Here is a 16,399-nt window from a genome sequence, read left to right on the forward strand (position 1 = left end):
GGATGCTGTCTGAAACGTCTGATTGTTTCAAAACTTTATCCAGTTGCTTGAGTACCTATTTCTGGCGTATTCTAACCACTACACCACACGATGCCACAGGTCCGGGTCCTCGCCAACGGGCAGGCCGCGTTCATGACGGGGGAGACTTTTGCTTTCTATGACGTCACTACCGGCTTCGTCTGTAGGATGGACGACCAGCCGGACAACACGTGTCTGAACTATGAAGTCCGCTTCTGCTGTCCGCGTGAGTAGCCTGTCGGTCACTACTGATGCTACGGGCCCGTTTGCACCGGTGCCCGTAGGGGGTGTAGTCCCGGACGGGCCCCGTGAGTAGCCTGTCGGTCACTACTGATGCTACGGGCCCGTTTGCACCGGTGCCCGTAGGGGGGTGTAGTCCCGGACGGGCCCCGTGAGTAGCCTGTCGGTCACTACTGATGCTACGGGCCCGTTTGCACCGGTGCCCGTAGGGGATGTAGTCCCGGACGGGCCCCGTGAGTAGCCTGTCGGTCACTACTGGTGCTACGGGCTCGGTATATGCATGCCCGTAGGGGGCGTAGTCCCGGACGGGTCCAGTGAGTAGCCTGTCGGTCACTACTGATGCTACGGGCCCATTTGCACCGGTGCCCGTAGGGGGTGTAGTCCCGGACGGGCCCCGTGAGTAGCCTGTCGGTCACTACTGATGCCTCGGGCCCGTTTGCACCGGTGCCCGTAGGGGGCGTAGTCCCGGACGGGCCCCGTGAGTAGCCTGTCGGTCACTACTGATGCTACGGGCTCGTTTGCACCGGTGCCCGTAGGGGGCGTAGTCCCGGACGGGCCCCGTGAGTAGCCTGTCGGTCACTACTGATGCTACGGGCTCGTTTGCACCGGTGCCCGTAGGGGATGTAGTCCCGGACGGGCCCCGTGAGTAGCCTGTCAGTCACTACTGGTGCTACGGGCTCGTTTGCACCGGTGCCCGTAGGGGGTGTAGTCCCGGACGGGCCCCGTGAGTAGCCTGTCGGTCACTACTGATGCTACGGGCCCGTTTGCACCGGTGCCCGTAGGGGGGTAGTCCCGTACGGGTCCCGTGAGTAGCCTGTCGGTCACTACTGATGCTACGGGCCCATTTGCACCGGTGCCCGTAGGGGGGTGTAGTCCCGGACGGGCCCCGTGAGTAGCCTGTCGGTCACTACTGATGCCTCGGGCCCGTTTGCACCGGTGCCCGTAGGGGATGTAGTCCCGGACGGGCCCCGTGAGTAGCCTGTCGGTCACTACTGATACTGCGGGCTCGTTTGCACCGGTGCCCGTAGGGGGTGTAGTCCCGGACGGGCCCCGTGAGTAGCCTGTCGGTCACTACTGATGCTACGGGCCCGTTTGCACCGGTGCCCGTAGGGGGGTGTAGTCCCGGACGGGCCCCGTGAGTAGCCTGTCGGTCACTACTGATGCTACGGGCCCGTTTGCACCGGTGCCCGTAGGGGGGTGTAGTCCCGGACGGGCCCCGTGAGTAGCCTGTCGGTCACTACTGATGCTACGGGCCCGTTTGCACCGGTGCCCGTAGGGGGTGTAGTCCCGGACGGGCCCCGTGAGTAGCCTGTTGGTCACTACTGATGCTACGGGTCAGTTTGCACCGGTGCCCGTAGGGGGTGTAGTCCCGGACGGGCCCCGTGAGTAGCCTGTCGGTCACTACTGATGCTACGGGCCCGTTTGCACCGGTGCCCGTAGGGGGTGTAGTCCCGGACGGGCCCCGTGAGTAGCCTGTCGGTCACTACTGATGCTACGGGCCCGTTTGCACCGGTGCCCGTAGGGGGGTGTAGTCCCGGACGGGGCCCCGTGAGTAGCCTGTCAGGTCACTACTGATGCTACGGACCCGTTTGCACCGGTGCCCGTAGGGGGTGTAGTCCCGGACGGGCCCCGTGAGTAGCCTGTCGGTCACTACTGATGCCTCGGGCTCGTTTGCACCGGTGCCCGTAGGGGGTGTAGTCCCGGACGGGGCCCCGTGAGTAGCCTGCCTGTCACTACTGATGCTACGGGCTCGTTTGCACCGGTGCCCGTAGGGGGTGTAGTCCCGGACGGGCCCCGTGAGTAGCCTGTCGGTCACTACTGATGCCTCGGGCTCGTTTGCACCGGTGCCCGTAGGGGGTGTAGTCCCGGACGGGGCCCCGTGAGTAGCCTGTCGGTCACTACTGATGCCTCGGGCTCGTTTGCACCGGTGCCCGCAGGGGGTGTAGTCCCGGACGGGCCCCGTAGGGGGTGTAGTCCCGGACGGGCCCCGAAGACGCAAATGTGGAAGGGTACCCCTCGGTGCTCGCACGATTAGCTCAAGGCACCTATTTGTTACCGGATCCTGCGTTGAGTTTTGCCACTGAGAACCGTTAAATGTTTTTCAGCTACATGTATCCACTGGACTCCCTGGTTCGACCGGGACAACCCGAGTGGGACTGGGGACTGGGAGAACCTCTACGGCATGGTCAACGGGAACCCAGGTTGGTATAAGTATGCTTAAAGGTGGTGTATTTTCCATCTTTACGCACCAATGGACCTCATGGCTAAACAGTTCTATGATTGTGCAAACGACAGTCTCGATCACACTGGTCACGTCTGTAATCTGACTCAAGACTGTAGCAAAGTTCTTTTCTAAGGGTCCGCTTATGTTCTTCCCTGTGCACCAGTCCTGCCTCCTCCAGCACCTCTTATACGGGTACGTAAAGAGTGTCTTTCCGTAGGATCCGATAAACCCGCTGTTTCCGGTTTTACAGTTGTCTTTTCTTCAACATATAGATATCCTTAATAATCTCCCTATTCTCTTAAACCACTGCCTCTGTGACTTCACCATATGCAGATAGAACACGTGACAGGGGAACTTAAGTCGCAGAACGTCTATGGCGCCCCCCGTCTCTGACGATTTGAATTTGTGTTGTTCTAGCCGGCTTTCGCCCGGATTACCCCGCACAACCTGTATATGTAATGGATTTATACGCGTTCCAGAAATAATGCTTGAATGTTTGTTTCCGTGCTGTTTCAGTCGGCCTCCGCCCGGAGTACCCCGGTCAGATCTGCCCCATGCCCACCGACGTGCACGCCCGCGTCATCGCCACGCAGCAGGAGGCCTCTCTCACCGGGGAAACCTTCGTCTACTACGACACGGCAAACGGGTTCGCCTGCAGGAACCAGCAGCAGAGGGACGGGCGCTGTATGGACTACGAGGTTCGCTTCTGCTGCCCCGGTAGGCACCGTTTTATCTGAGCCACAGCAATTTACTGCCCCTACAAAATGTTCAAGTATCTGTCTACTGACTTTATCAGTTACCGATCTCATAAATCCTCTGCACACCATTGAGATGAAAATGTAAGCATCACATGACTAGAATAAAGTTTACCTGCTTATGTCTTCCCCTCAGATCCTTCCTGTGGCTCCGGAGAACCGTTCCTTGGAGCTGGATCCATAAGACATTGAGAAGTAAAATTTGCCTGTTTTTGTCGCCTCTACAGAATTTTACTGGCATTCTGGAAACCCGAACCAGTGGCCGGGACCCTGGAGACATAAAGAAGCAGATATTACCTATCTTACTCTCCACAGACCCTTCATTCCTTATCCGTGGCTGAAACACTTAAGACCGTGTAACGCAATGTTTACCTTTTTGTCGTCTCCACAGACCCATACTGTCCGTCCGGAGACCCTTTCCTGCCCGGATGGTTCTGCGGAAGGGGCGGCGAGAGGTGCCCTGCAGGTTACTACTGCGAGATCGAGCCCGCCGACCGCTGGGCCGTCTGCTGCCCGCAGGAAGGTAACATGCTTACACTCCCACATGTCATAGTTACCTGGGGGCTTATCTAATGGTGCAAACTCTGCTGTATGGTCTGTACCTAGGGGTCTTAACTAATGCTGCAACCTCTGCTGTATGGTATGTGCCTAGGGGTCTTAACTAATGCTGCAAACTCTGCTGTATGGTCTGTACCTGCGGTCTTAACTAATGCTGCAAACTCTGCTGTATGGTCTGTACCTTGGGGTCTTATCTAATGGTGCAAACTCTGCTGTATGGTCTGTACCTAGGGGTCTTAACTAATGCTGCAAACTCTGCTGTATGGTCTGTACCTGCGGTCTTAACTAATGGTGCAAACTCTGCTGTATGGTCTGTACCTAGGGGTCTTAACTAATGCTGCAAACTCTGCTGTATGGTCTGTATCTTGGGGTCTTAACTAATGCTGCAAACTCTGCTGTATGGTCTGTACCTAGGGGTCTTAACTAATGCTGCAAACTCTGCTGTATGGTCTGTATCTAGGGATCTTAACTAATGCTGCAAACTCTGCTGTATGGTCTGTACCTAGGGTTTTATCTAATGGTGCAAACTCTGCTGTATGGTCTGTACCTATGGGTCTTAACTAATGCTGCAAACTCTGCTGTATGGTCTGTACCTAGGGGTCTTAGCTAATGCTGCAAACTCTGCTGTATGGTCTGTACCTAGGGGTCTTAACTAATGCTGCAAACTCTGCTGTATGGTCTGTACCTAGGGGTCTTAACTAATGCTGCAAACTCTGCTGTATGGTCTGTACCTAGGGGTCTTAACTAATGCTGCAAACTCTGCTGTATGGTCTGTACCTGCGGTCTTAACTAATGCTGCAAACTCTGCTGTATGGTCTGTACCTGCGGTCTTAACTAATGCTGCAAACTCTGCTGTATGGTCTGTTCCTAGGGGTCTTAACTAATGCTGCAAAATCTGCTGTATGGTCTGTACCTGCGGTCTTAACTAATGCTGCAAACTCTGCTGTATGGTCTGTACCTAGGGGTCTTAACTAATGCTGCAAACTCTGCTGTATGGTCTGTACCTAGGGGTCTTAACTAATGCTGCAAACTCTGCTGTATGGTCTGTACCTAGGGGTCTTAACTAATGCTGCAAACTCTGCTGTATGGTCTGTATCTGCGGTCTTAACTAATGCTGCAAACTCTGCTGTATGGTCTGTACCTAGGGGTCTTAACAAATGCTGCAAACTCTGCTGTATGGTCTGTACCTAGTACCTAGGGGTCTTAACTAATGCTGCAAACTCTGCTGTATGGTCTGTACCTAGGGGTCTTAACTAATGCTGCAAACTCTGCTGTATGGTCTGTACCTAGGGGTCTTAGCTAATGCTGCAAACTCTGCTGTATGGTCTGTACCTAGGGGTCTTAACTAATGCTGCAAACTCTGCTGTATGGTCTGTACCTGCGGTCTTAACTAATGCTGCAAACTCTGCTGTATGGTCTGTTCCTAGGGGTCTTAACTAATGCTGCAAACTCTGCTGTATGGTCTGTACCTTGGGGTCTTATCTAATGCTGCAAACTCTGCTGTATGGTCTGTACCTGCGGTCTTAACTAATGCTGCAAACTCTGCTGTATGGTCTGTACCTAGGGGTCTTAACTAATGGTGCAAACTCTGCTGTATGGTCTGTACCTAGGGTCTTAACTTATGGTGCAAACTCTGCTGTATGGTCTGTACCTAGGGGTCTTATCTAATGGTGCAAACTCTGCTGTATGGTCTGTACCTGCGGTCTTAACTAATGCTGCAAACTCTGCTGTATGGTCTGTACCTAGGGGTCTTAGCTAATGCTGCAAACTCTGCTGTATGGTCTGTACCTAGGGGTCTTAGCTAATGATGCAAACTCTGCTGTATGGTCTGTATCTGCGGTCTTAACTAATGCTGCAAACTCTGCTGTATGGTCTGTACCTAGGGGTCTTAACTAATGCTGCAAACTCTGCTGTATGGTCTGTACCTGCGGTCTTAACTAATGCTGCAAACTCTGCTGTATGGTCTGTACCCAGGAGTCTTAACTAATGCTGCAAACTCTGCTGTATGGTCTGTACCTAGGGGTCTTAACTAATGCTGCAAACTCTGCTGTATGGTCTGTACCTAGGGGTCTTAACTAATGCTGCAAACTCTGCTGTATGGTCTGTACCTAGGGGTCTTAGCTAATGCTGCAAACTCTGCTGTATGGTCTGTACCTAGGGGTCTTAACTAATGCTGCAAACTCTGCTGTATGGTCTGTACCTGCGGTCTTAACTAATGCTGCAAACTCTGCTGTATGGTCTGTACCTTGGGGTCTTAACTAATGCTGCAAACTCTGCTGTATGGTCTGTACCTAGGGGTCTTAACTAATGCTGCAAACTCTGCTGTATGGTCTGTACCTGCGGTCTTAACTAATGCTGCAAACTCTGCTGTATGGTCTGTACCTAGGGGTCTTAACTAATGCTGCAAACTCTGCTGTATGGTCTGTACCTAGGGGTCTTAACTAATGCTGCAAACTCTGCTGTATGGTCTGTACCTTGGGGTCTTATCTAATGGTGCAAACTCTGCTGTATGGTCTGTACCTTCGGTCTTAACTAATGCTGCAAACTCTGCTGTATGGTCTGTACCTAGGGGTCTTAACTAATGCTGCAAACTCTGCTGTATGGTCTGTACCTAGGGGTCTTAACTAATGCTGCAAACTCTGCTGTATGGTCTGTACCTAGGGGTCTTAACTAATGCTGCAAACTCTGCTGTATGGTCTGTACCTAGGGGTCTTAACTAATGCTGCACACTCTGCTGTATGGTCTGCACCTGCGGTCTTAACTAATGCTGCAAACTCTGCTGTATGGTCTGTACCTGCGGTCTTAACTAATGCTGCAAACTCTGCTGTATGGTCTGTACCTAGGGGTCTTAACTAATGCTGCAAACTCTGCTGTATGGTCTGTACCTGCGGTCTTAACTAATGCTGCAAACTCTGCTGTATGGTCTGTACCTTGGGGTCTTAACTAATGCTGCAAACTCTGCTGTATGGTCTGTACCTAGGGGTCTTAACTAATGCTGCAAACTCTGCTGTATGGTCTGTACCTGCGGTCTTAACTAATGCTGCAAACTCTGCTGTATGGTCTGTACCTAGGGGTCTTAACTAATGCTGCAAACTCTGCTGTATGGTCTGTACCTGCGGTCTTAACTAATGCTGCAAACTCTGCTGTATGGTCTGTACCCAGGGGTCTTAACTAATGCTGCAAACTCTGCTGTATGGTCTGTACCTAGGGGTCTTAACTAATGCTGCAAACTCTGCTGTATGGTCTGTACCTAGGGGTCTTAACTAATGCTGCAAACTCTGCTGTATGGTCTGTACCTGCGGTCTTAACTAATGCTGCAAACTCTGCTGTATGGTCTGTACCTAGGGGTCTTAACTAATGCTGCAAACTCTGCTGTATGGTCTGTACCTAGGGGTCTTAACTAATGCTGCAAACTCTGCTCCATGGTCTGTACCTTGGGGTCTTATCTAATGGTGCAAACTCTGCTGTATGGTCTGTACCTGCGGTCTTAACTAATGCTGCAAACTCTGCTGTATGGTCTGTACCTAGGGGTCTTAACTAATGCTGCAAACTCTGCTGTATGGTCTGTACCTAGGGGTCTTAACTAATGCTGCAAACTCTGCTGTATGGTCTGTACCTAGGGGTCTTAACTAATGCTGCAAACTCTGCTGTATGGTCTGTACCTAGGGGTCTTAACTAATGCTGCAAACTCTGCTGTATGGTCTGTACCTAGGGGTCTTAACTAATGCTGCAAACTCTGCTGTATGGTCTGTACCTAGGGGTCTTAACTAATGCTGCAAACTCTGCTGTATGGTCTGTACCTAGGGGTCTTAACTAATGCTGCACACTCTGCTGTATGGTCTGCACCTGCGGTCTTAACTAATGCTGCAAACTCTGCTGTATGGTCTGTACCTGCGGTCTTAACTAATGCTGCAAACTCTGCTGTATGGTCTGTACCTAGGGGTCTTAACTAATGCTGCAAACTCTGCTGTATGGTCTGTACCTGCGGTCTTAACTAATGCTGCAAACTCTGCTGTATGGTCTGTACCTTGGGGTCTTAACTAATGCTGCAAACTCTGCTGTATGGTCTGTACCTAGGGGTCTTAACTAATGCTGCAAACTCTGCTGTATGGTCTGTACCTGCGGTCTTAACTAATGCTGCAAACTCTGCTGTATGGTCTGTACCTAGGGGTCTTAACTAATGCTGCAAACTCTGCTGTATGGTCTGTACCTGCGGTCTTAACTAATGCTGCAAACTCTGCTGTATGGTCTGTACCTAGGGGTCTTAACTAATGCTGCAAACTCTGCTGTATGGTCTGTACCTGCGGTCTTAACTAATGCTGCAAACTCTGCTGTATGGTCTGTACCCAGGGGTCTTAACTAATGCTGCAAACTCTGCTGTATGGTCTGTACCTAGGGTCTTAACTAATGCTGCAAACTCTGCTGTATGGTCTGTACCTAGGGGTCTTAACTAATGCTGCAAACTCTGCTGTATGGTCTGTACCTGCGGTCTTAACTAATGCTGCAAACTCTGCTGTATGGTCTGTACCTAGGGGTCTTAACTAATGCTGCAAACTCTGCTGTATGGTCTGTACCTAGGGGTCTTAACTAATGCTGCAAACTCTGCTGTATGGTCTGTACCTTGGGGTCTTATCTAATGGTGCAAACTCTGCTGTATGGTCTGTACCTGCGGTCTTAACTAATGCTGCAAACTCTGCTGTATGGTCTGTACCTAGGGGTCTTAACTAATGGTGCAAACTCTGCTGTATGGTCTGTACCTGCGGTCTTCACTAATGCTGCAAACTCTGCTGTATGGTCTGTACCTAGGGGTCTTAACTAATGCTGCAAAGTATGCTGTATGGTCTGTACCTGCGGTCTTAACTAATGCTGCAAACTCTGCTGTATGGTCTGTACCTAGGGGGCTTATCTAATGGTGCAAACTCTGCTGTATGGTCTGTACCTAGGGGTCTTAACTAATGCTGCAAACTCTGCTGTATGGTCTGTACCTTGGGGGCTTATCTAATGGTGCAAACTCTGCTGTATGGTCTGTACCTAGGGGTCTTAACTAATGCTGCAAACTCTGCTGTATGGTCTGTACCTAGGGGTCTTATCTAATGCTGCAAACTCTGCTGTATGGTCTGTACCTAGAGGTCTTATCAAATGGTGCAAACTCTGCTGTATGGTCTGTACCTGCGGTCTTAACTAATGGTGCAAACTCTGCTGTATGGTCTGTACCTAGGGGTCTTAACTAATGCTGCAAACTCTGCTGTATGGTCTGTACCTAGGGGTCTTAACTGATGCTGCAAACTCTGCTGTATGGTCTGTACCTGCGGTCTTAACTAATGCTGCAAACTCTGCTGTATGGTCTGTACCTAGGGGTCTTAACTAATGCTGCAAACTCTGCTGTATGGTCTGTACCTAGGGGTCTTAACTGATGCTGCAAACTCTGCTGTATGGTCTGTACCTGCGGTCTTAACTAATGCTGCAAACTCTGCTGTATGGTCTGTACCTTGGGGTCTTAACTAATGCTGCAAACTCTGCTGTATGGTCTGTACCTAGGGGTCTTAACTAATGCTGCAAACTCTGCTGTATGGTCTGTACCCAGGGGTCTTAACTAATGCTGCAAACTCTGCTGTATGGTCTGTACCTAGGGTCTTAACTAATGCTGCAAACTCTGCTGTATGGTCTGTACCTAGGGGTCTTAACTAATGCTGCAAACTCTGCTGTATGGTCTGTACCTGCGGTCTTAACTAATGCTGCAAACTCTGCTGTATGGTCTGTACCTTGGGGTCTTAAATAATGCTGCAAACTCTGCTGTATGGTCTGTACCTAGGGGTCTTAACTAATGCTGCAAACTCTGCTGTATGGTCTGTACCTAGGGGTCTTATCTAATGCTGCAAACTCTGCTGTATGGTCTGTACCTTGGGGTCTTAACTAATGCTGCAAACTCTGCTGTATGGTCTGTACCTAGGGGTCTTAACTAATGCTGCAAACTCTGCTGTATGGTCTCTACCTAGGGGTCTTATCTAATGCTGCAAACTCTGCTGTATGGTCTGTACCTAGGGGTCTTAACTAATGCTGCAAACTCTGCTGTATGGTCTGTACCTAGGGGTCTTAACTAATGCTGCAAACTCTGTTGTATGGTCTGTACCTAGGGGTCTTAACTAATGCTGCAAACTCTGCTGTATGGTCTGTACCTTGGGGTCTTAACTAATGCTGCAAACTCTGCTGTATGGTATGTGCCTAGGGGTCTTAACTAATGGTGCAAACTCTGCTGTATGGTCTGTACCTGCGGTCTTAACTAATGCTGCAAACTCTGCTGTATGGTCTGTACCTAGGGGTCTTAACTAATGCTGCAAACTCTGCTGTATGGTCTGTACCTAGGGGTCTTAACTAATGCTGCAAACTCTGCTGTATGGTCTGTACCTAGGGGTCTTAACTAATGCTGCAAACTCTGCTGTATGGTCTGTACCTGCGGTCTTAACTAATGCTGCAAACTCTGCTGTATGGCACATTTCAATCTGATCAACCACGTAATTAATTCCTTCTATGAGCCTGGAACTTCATAAGAAACTGCAGTGGACTTCAGCGCAGCGCAGGATTTAACCTTAGTAATTGATGGAAACTATGCATTGCGCGTGATGCATTGGGGATGTTTTGGTTGATATGATATGATATGATACAATATAATATGATGTGAAAAGATATTATATGATAAGATATGATAAGATAAGGCATCTTTATCACACACATGATTCTGACATGAACATTTTCCAGTGCCTCCCCCGGAGCCGAAAGAGTGGGTCTGCTCCATAGACCTGGTGCTGGTGGTGGATCTCTCCTCCAGCCTGACGGAACCCGGCTTCTTCAGCCTCAAACGCTTCATCATCGACCTCATCCTCTGTTTCATAGAGCTGTGCGTGGATGCCCAGGTGAGTCATAGGTTTGTGTGTTGGCGCTCAGGTGAGTCATAGGTTTGTGTGTTGACGCCCAGGTGAGTCATAGAGCTGTGCGTGGGCGCCCTGGTGAGCCATAGGTGTGTGTGTGTGTGTGTGTGTGTGTGTGTGTGTGTGTGTGTGTGTGTGTGTGTGTGTGTGTGTTTGTGTGTGTGTGTATGTATGTGTGTGTGTGTGTGTGTGTGTGTTTACGCTCTGGTGAGACATAGATGTGTGTGGATGCCCAGGTGAGTTATACATGTGTTCGTGTATTCCAGATAAATGCATTGACACTGAATTTTAAGTTAGTTTAGAGGAAAGAAGTGCGTGATGATTGTCAAGCTGAAGCATGAGTTGTTCTGGGGAGGAGGAGTCAGAATCCAACCATAATTGCGTACAATGAATACCTAGGCAAGCTCGTTCACCTGAAAATACCCGCTATTCAAAAGAACATGATTCTTGTCCAAACTGTTCCGTAGATCGGAATCATCACGTACGACTGCGTGCCGACCGCGTACCTGCCGCTGTGCACCTACCCCCCGGACGACTCGACCGTCATGGACAGAGTGAACTGCCTGATGTACACGCGGCGCGGCGGGAGTCGGACCGGGCATGCAATCAGCTTCATGGCCGAAACGGTATGATCACCACTAATGCTACGGTCCAAATGGCGACGATGCCCGTAGGTTGTGTAGTGGCTGAAGTCCACCAATTCCTAGCCCCTAGACTTGCAATGGTAGACATGTAAAGAAAGGGCTGTCAAAAGTCACCTACCTGAAATTTAGATCATGGAAAACTCACATTGGCAGCGTAGTCTGACCTCTAAAGTGTCAATCTACTGAGTTTCGCCGATTTTCCACCGGCGCAAAGTGGTGAAATTCTATCAAAACATGGAGAGATGACCTTTGACCCCCTTGACAAGACCTGATCACATCCAAACTACACCTATTTCAAAGTGTACCGGACACTTTAAACACGGTTAAAACCCTGTTTTTCTAACTAAATGAAATAGCCACAACCCTTACCTGTCAATTCCACCTCAAAAACACCAACATTTCCAACAAAGAGGCCTCCTACAGCTACTTTTAAATAGCATATACATGCGGTTTCTGTCTGGCATTAAAATGGACCCTCTGCGCATGACTGTAATGGTGAACTTTGGCCTAGTCCCCGAAGCCACAAGTTGTCTCGATGGACTGCTGGGTACCGGGGGGTTCGTACGATTAGCTCACGGCGGCTATTTGTTACCGGTTCCCGCGTTGATTATAAGTTCGGAATAAAATGATTTAGGGTCCCCAAAGGAGCCCAACAGCCGCAGGGTGTCCAACGGGGCCACGAAAGGGTCACGCCCGAAAGAGCAAAAAGATAGTCCGTCGACCACTCGGCGGAGCCCTTTATCCAGTTGGGATCCAATCATTTTGGGGCAACTTTGCTTCTGCTCCCTAAAAGTTTAAAATTCACTTTCACAAAGCTTTATGTGCGCGTGCGCATCAGCGGGGTTCAAGCCCATGTATAGAGAGCCATGTGCATTCCCCATATCTCAGCATGCTTCTGGCGCACGTGAGCGCGCTGGTCATACAGCGACAGTCTTTCCAGCGCTGGTGACAGGCAGACGCCTTCTACCTCTGCGAACCAAGATTTTGTTTACAGTCTGACTGACTGCCTGTTTGTTGGTTTGTTTGTCCGTCGTTTGTTGAATACAGTGACAAAAAGTGAAGGGGAGATTTCTCGTCACTCTATTGTATTAAAATGATAACAGGTACTCAAACAAGCAAGTGTTCCCCTGTGTTTCCGCAGTTATGTATTTCTATATGCTAACGTAACATGACCTATTTACGTGCAGAACCTATTTACGTCCGGTTTGGCTCATGTCCACATGTCATGGTGTATTATGCCAAAGCCTGTTCTCATGAGCAATAAAGAACATCATAAGTATGATCCTTAGCTATCTCTTTCATTTTTGCACAGCAAAACATAATGGCCATGCGTTTACCACGTGAACGCAACGTGCCGCGCATGTGGGGGGAATTTACAAATAAACATTGTTTTTTTCATCGCGTTAAGCAAGTGGCCGGACAGACATAGTGATTTCATAATCATTTGTCTGCAGACAACTTTGGACAGTTACTGTGCATTTTTTTCTGGTCTGTGTTTTTCCAGCATAGCGCTAGAAGGGAAAAGACCGAGGTGGACGATAATGGGGTACCCTAGCACAATTCTTCATCATATACCTAAGTATAAATACATGCTCGCACGGCGTTAAATAGGCGGAGAAAAACTTACAGACCATGCATTTTCTTTTTAGAAGAGCTGATATTTCTGACCATGGGTTTAACATTTGGCTCTGTCCGTGCGGTTTTAAGATAAATACGTTTTGAATAAATCGGACGTAAATTGGTTATGTTACGTTATATCGACCTTGCCTGTGCGCGAATCATGGGCAAGGCTATTGACAAACACTATCACAGCAGTGTTTCCTGAATTCGAAGTGTATTATGAGAACTGTGAAAATCTGTTTGACCGTTTTTTGTGTTTTCCCCAGTCTGATTTCCGTGACGGGTTCCCCCATGCAGCGGTGGTGATGACGGACGGACGCGTAAGTAAAACTGTTCTTATTTTAAAGGAGTCCAAAACTCCAGAAGAGGGTGTTATTTTCCACTAGATAACTATGCTTCTCACGGCTCCGTTAACCACCTAGGTCTCCTCCCTCATATATGTTTAATCACGTTTTCAGTCCGTTTATGGTAAAAACTCCAATTTTCAGTTGTATTGAAATTATTCTGCTCTCTCCTCGAATACATGCTCTTCCTCCATCTCGTCAGTCGGTTCGCTTCTCTAGCATCCTTTGCATAGATTAAGAAGTTTTCATGCCTAAACAAACACATGCCGTTTCCTACAGTCGGATGATGACTCCGCCGCCCAGGCTGACGTGGCCCGGGCCTCAGGAATCGACGTGTACGGAGTGAGCACCGGACTCCCGTTCCTGCAGAACATGGCCGCCCTGGAGGCCATCGCCGGCGGCGCGGACCGCGTGTTCGGCAGTGGAGGGCCGGCCTGCAAACTGGCCGCCCGCATCGCGCGGGACCTCTGCGGAATCTGGTGGGTGTCATGCCGTCTCATCTGTCCCTTAGCCTAACTACTTGACTGCTGGGGCACCACAGACGATCTGGCAACACGTTTTATCCTCAGTTTTCTGTTCTTCTTAATGTTTTACTTGGTGTCATGCCTGTCCATTTTCTTATATCATCTTCCCATCTTTGCTGATGCCCACCTCGTGAGTATCAAGTCACTCATAATGCTAGGGTCACATTTCCTAACCGGGACCCGACCGGGCTGTTTTAGGAAACAAAAAATCAAAGTGTATGTAAATAAATTTGCACAAGCTATGCTCTTAAATAATTTTGGGTACGTTTTGTGTTTTTGTTGTCTTTTATATCAAAGACTGCCCGGCCGGGCCCCGGATTTGAAATGTGACCCTAGCATTAGAAGGGCACCTTCATCAACCTTACGCAATAGAGAAACCCTTCTTCTGTTTTAGAATGCAAAATATGCCAGGAGAAGTTGCCTGTGTACTTTTCTGATAATCTAGATACATTTTGCTCACATGGTTTAAGACAATGCGGTAGTCAAAATCCTATGATCAATCTAACCAATGGCAGGCTGTTTTACTAATCGAGTTTTATTTCTGTCCTCTCGGCAGATTGAAGACCACCTCTCTGACGTGGAACCCCTGATGACGTCAAACGCTACTGACAGATGGATACTAGAATATCCAAGCAGATGTGTGGAGGATGGATCTGAACGTTTTCTAACTGTCTCGTTATCCATGACAGGGTGGTAGATAAGGGACAGTCAGAAAAAGTTGTGTCCTCCTCCCAACATCTGCTTGGAGATCTTAGTTTACAACATTTTCGGATGCTTCGCCCTTAGCTAGCACACTGCCCCTTCTGATGAAATTTAAAATTTGACCCGAATTGAACTAAAAGATTCACCTGTGGCGAATGCAGAAATTTTTCCTCTCATCCATTATAAAAGACTTACCCTGAGACCTCCCATGTCGTGAAAGAAATGCTATATTTCAGAAGGGGTGAACACAACATCCATTCATAGCCATATAAGGAGGTCTGTCTGTTCCAAAAACTGTTTGGCTTCCAATCATAATTATTGATGACTTTTTAGCAAATAATTGAGCATATGACGTCATTAAGCACAAGTAGCCAACATTTTCTTTCTTTCGACGATGAAAAGGGTATAGGTACAAATCATGCTACATCAAACTGCTTTTTACTTATAACTAGAAAGGAAAAAAAACGGGACTATGGGCCAATCAATATTGGAAATTCAAGGCATTATCGGACAAGGCTTTATCTATGGACATGCCAGCACATCTTTACCTTTGACATAAAAGTAGCGCATAGTGTTGCAGGGATTTTAAAACCCCATGGATACACAACATGGACTTGCAAATAGGTAAAACGCTTTGGCATTGATGAACGAGTCAATTTAGCCGCACATAACGCTGATAGTGGCTGACAAAAAGTAGCCATGAAGCTGATAATAAAGGTGATAAAAGATGGGATAAGGTGATAAGATGAATATATCAATATATCAATATATCATATCAAGCAGCAATATGCCAATAGTAATCTACCTTATTCAAGATACAAGAAAAATAATTTGAAAGGCTTTTTGGTGGCAATTGTGGCGATCTAGGTCTTATCTATAACTGCTAATGGTTATATCATATTCAAAGGTCAAGAATACTTTGATTAATGTTAAAGAAGTCTCCATTAATGATAAAGTATTGAAGAAATCACTAAAATGTTACGACAAAAAACGTGTTCTTTACCTTTGAAGTGAGTTGACCGACCTGGGCCGAGTTTATGATAGGGTGCTCAAAAGTAGTTCTATAATCATAAGCCTAGTGAACTTTTGTCTGTTTGATGTCAGTTCTAATGCATGTGGTGACAGGATAAAAACAAACCGTACATCATCATATATACACTTTTAAACAAATATATTTCAGAAAATAGACGTCTCTATTCGTATTTTGTTGACTTAAAAAATCCTGCGAGAGAGAGGACTCAGGAACAAATTGTTCGATTTGGGAGTTTTCGGCAATTTCTTTAAGTTAATTAAATGCATGTGCTCAAAAACTAAGATCATTATGAGCTTTACAGAATTTCAGAGATGCCTCTCTTCTCTGTTATTATAGAAAAACTTATGGTGAACTGTGAATAAAGATACTTTGGGAGTGTTATCAATTGATCAAATTATAATATTTCATTCGTCTTTGGGGAAACAGATGAGAGAATGTTTCAATGCCAATCGATTGAACCGTATAAATAAAATAAAAAAGAGAAAGGTTCCCAATATACAACACCTCCAGTTATAACCATTTGCTCAATATCGAAGTGAAAGTTCGGAGGCAAAATGAATAAGCCCCTAAAAACACCAGCCAACTGGGAATAAAAGATATGCTTCACCCAGTCCCCTTGTTTTTTCATTCACCGGTGCATGCGTAATCAATCCTATGCTTCTAGGCAAACATCTATATACTACTTGACAAATCGAGAATGCTAGTGCAAGCGAAATTACAGCTTTAAAACTGATATTTAATCACTTATGAATATGATTTATGTAGGCTACGAATCCCAGGTATATGTAACCAAGAAGTATGAAATAAATGG

The 16,399-nt window shown here is 47.9% G+C and overlaps 1 protein-coding gene across 1 annotated transcript; it reads left to right on the forward strand.

The window, feature by feature from the left end:
- The first annotated feature begins 75 nt into the window (after window positions 1–75).
- Window positions 76–16,199, forward strand: LOC136424532 (uncharacterized). The gene is made up of 9 exons (XM_066413148.1): window positions 76–244; window positions 2,364–2,459; window positions 2,999–3,199; window positions 3,629–3,760; window positions 10,552–10,706; window positions 11,189–11,347; window positions 13,252–13,305; window positions 13,609–13,808; window positions 14,410–16,199. Coding segments are annotated over exons 1-9 (1,152 nt in total). The 5' UTR covers window positions 76–90; the 3' UTR covers window positions 14,411–16,199.
- The last annotated feature ends 200 nt before the right edge of the window (window positions 16,200–16,399 follow it).

Source organism: Branchiostoma lanceolatum, chromosome 18 (assembly GCF_035083965.1).
Source record: "Branchiostoma lanceolatum isolate klBraLanc5 chromosome 18, klBraLanc5.hap2, whole genome shotgun sequence".
Lineage (NCBI taxonomy): Eukaryota > Metazoa > Chordata > Leptocardii > Amphioxiformes > Branchiostomatidae > Branchiostoma > Branchiostoma lanceolatum.

Excerpts from the sequence above, each read along its gene's own strand:
- LOC136424532 (XM_066413148.1), top strand. The coding sequence starts at position 91 with ATGCCACAGGTCCGGGTCCTCGCCAACGGGCAGGCCGCGTTCATGACG. Across the intron at positions 2,460-2,998 it reads CATGGTCAACGGGAACCCAG|TCGGCCTCCGCCCGGAGTAC; the intron begins GTTGGTATAAGT and ends GTGCTGTTTCAG. Across the intron at positions 10,707-11,188 it reads AGCTGTGCGTGGATGCCCAG|ATCGGAATCATCACGTACGA; the intron begins GTGAGTCATAGG and ends ACTGTTCCGTAG.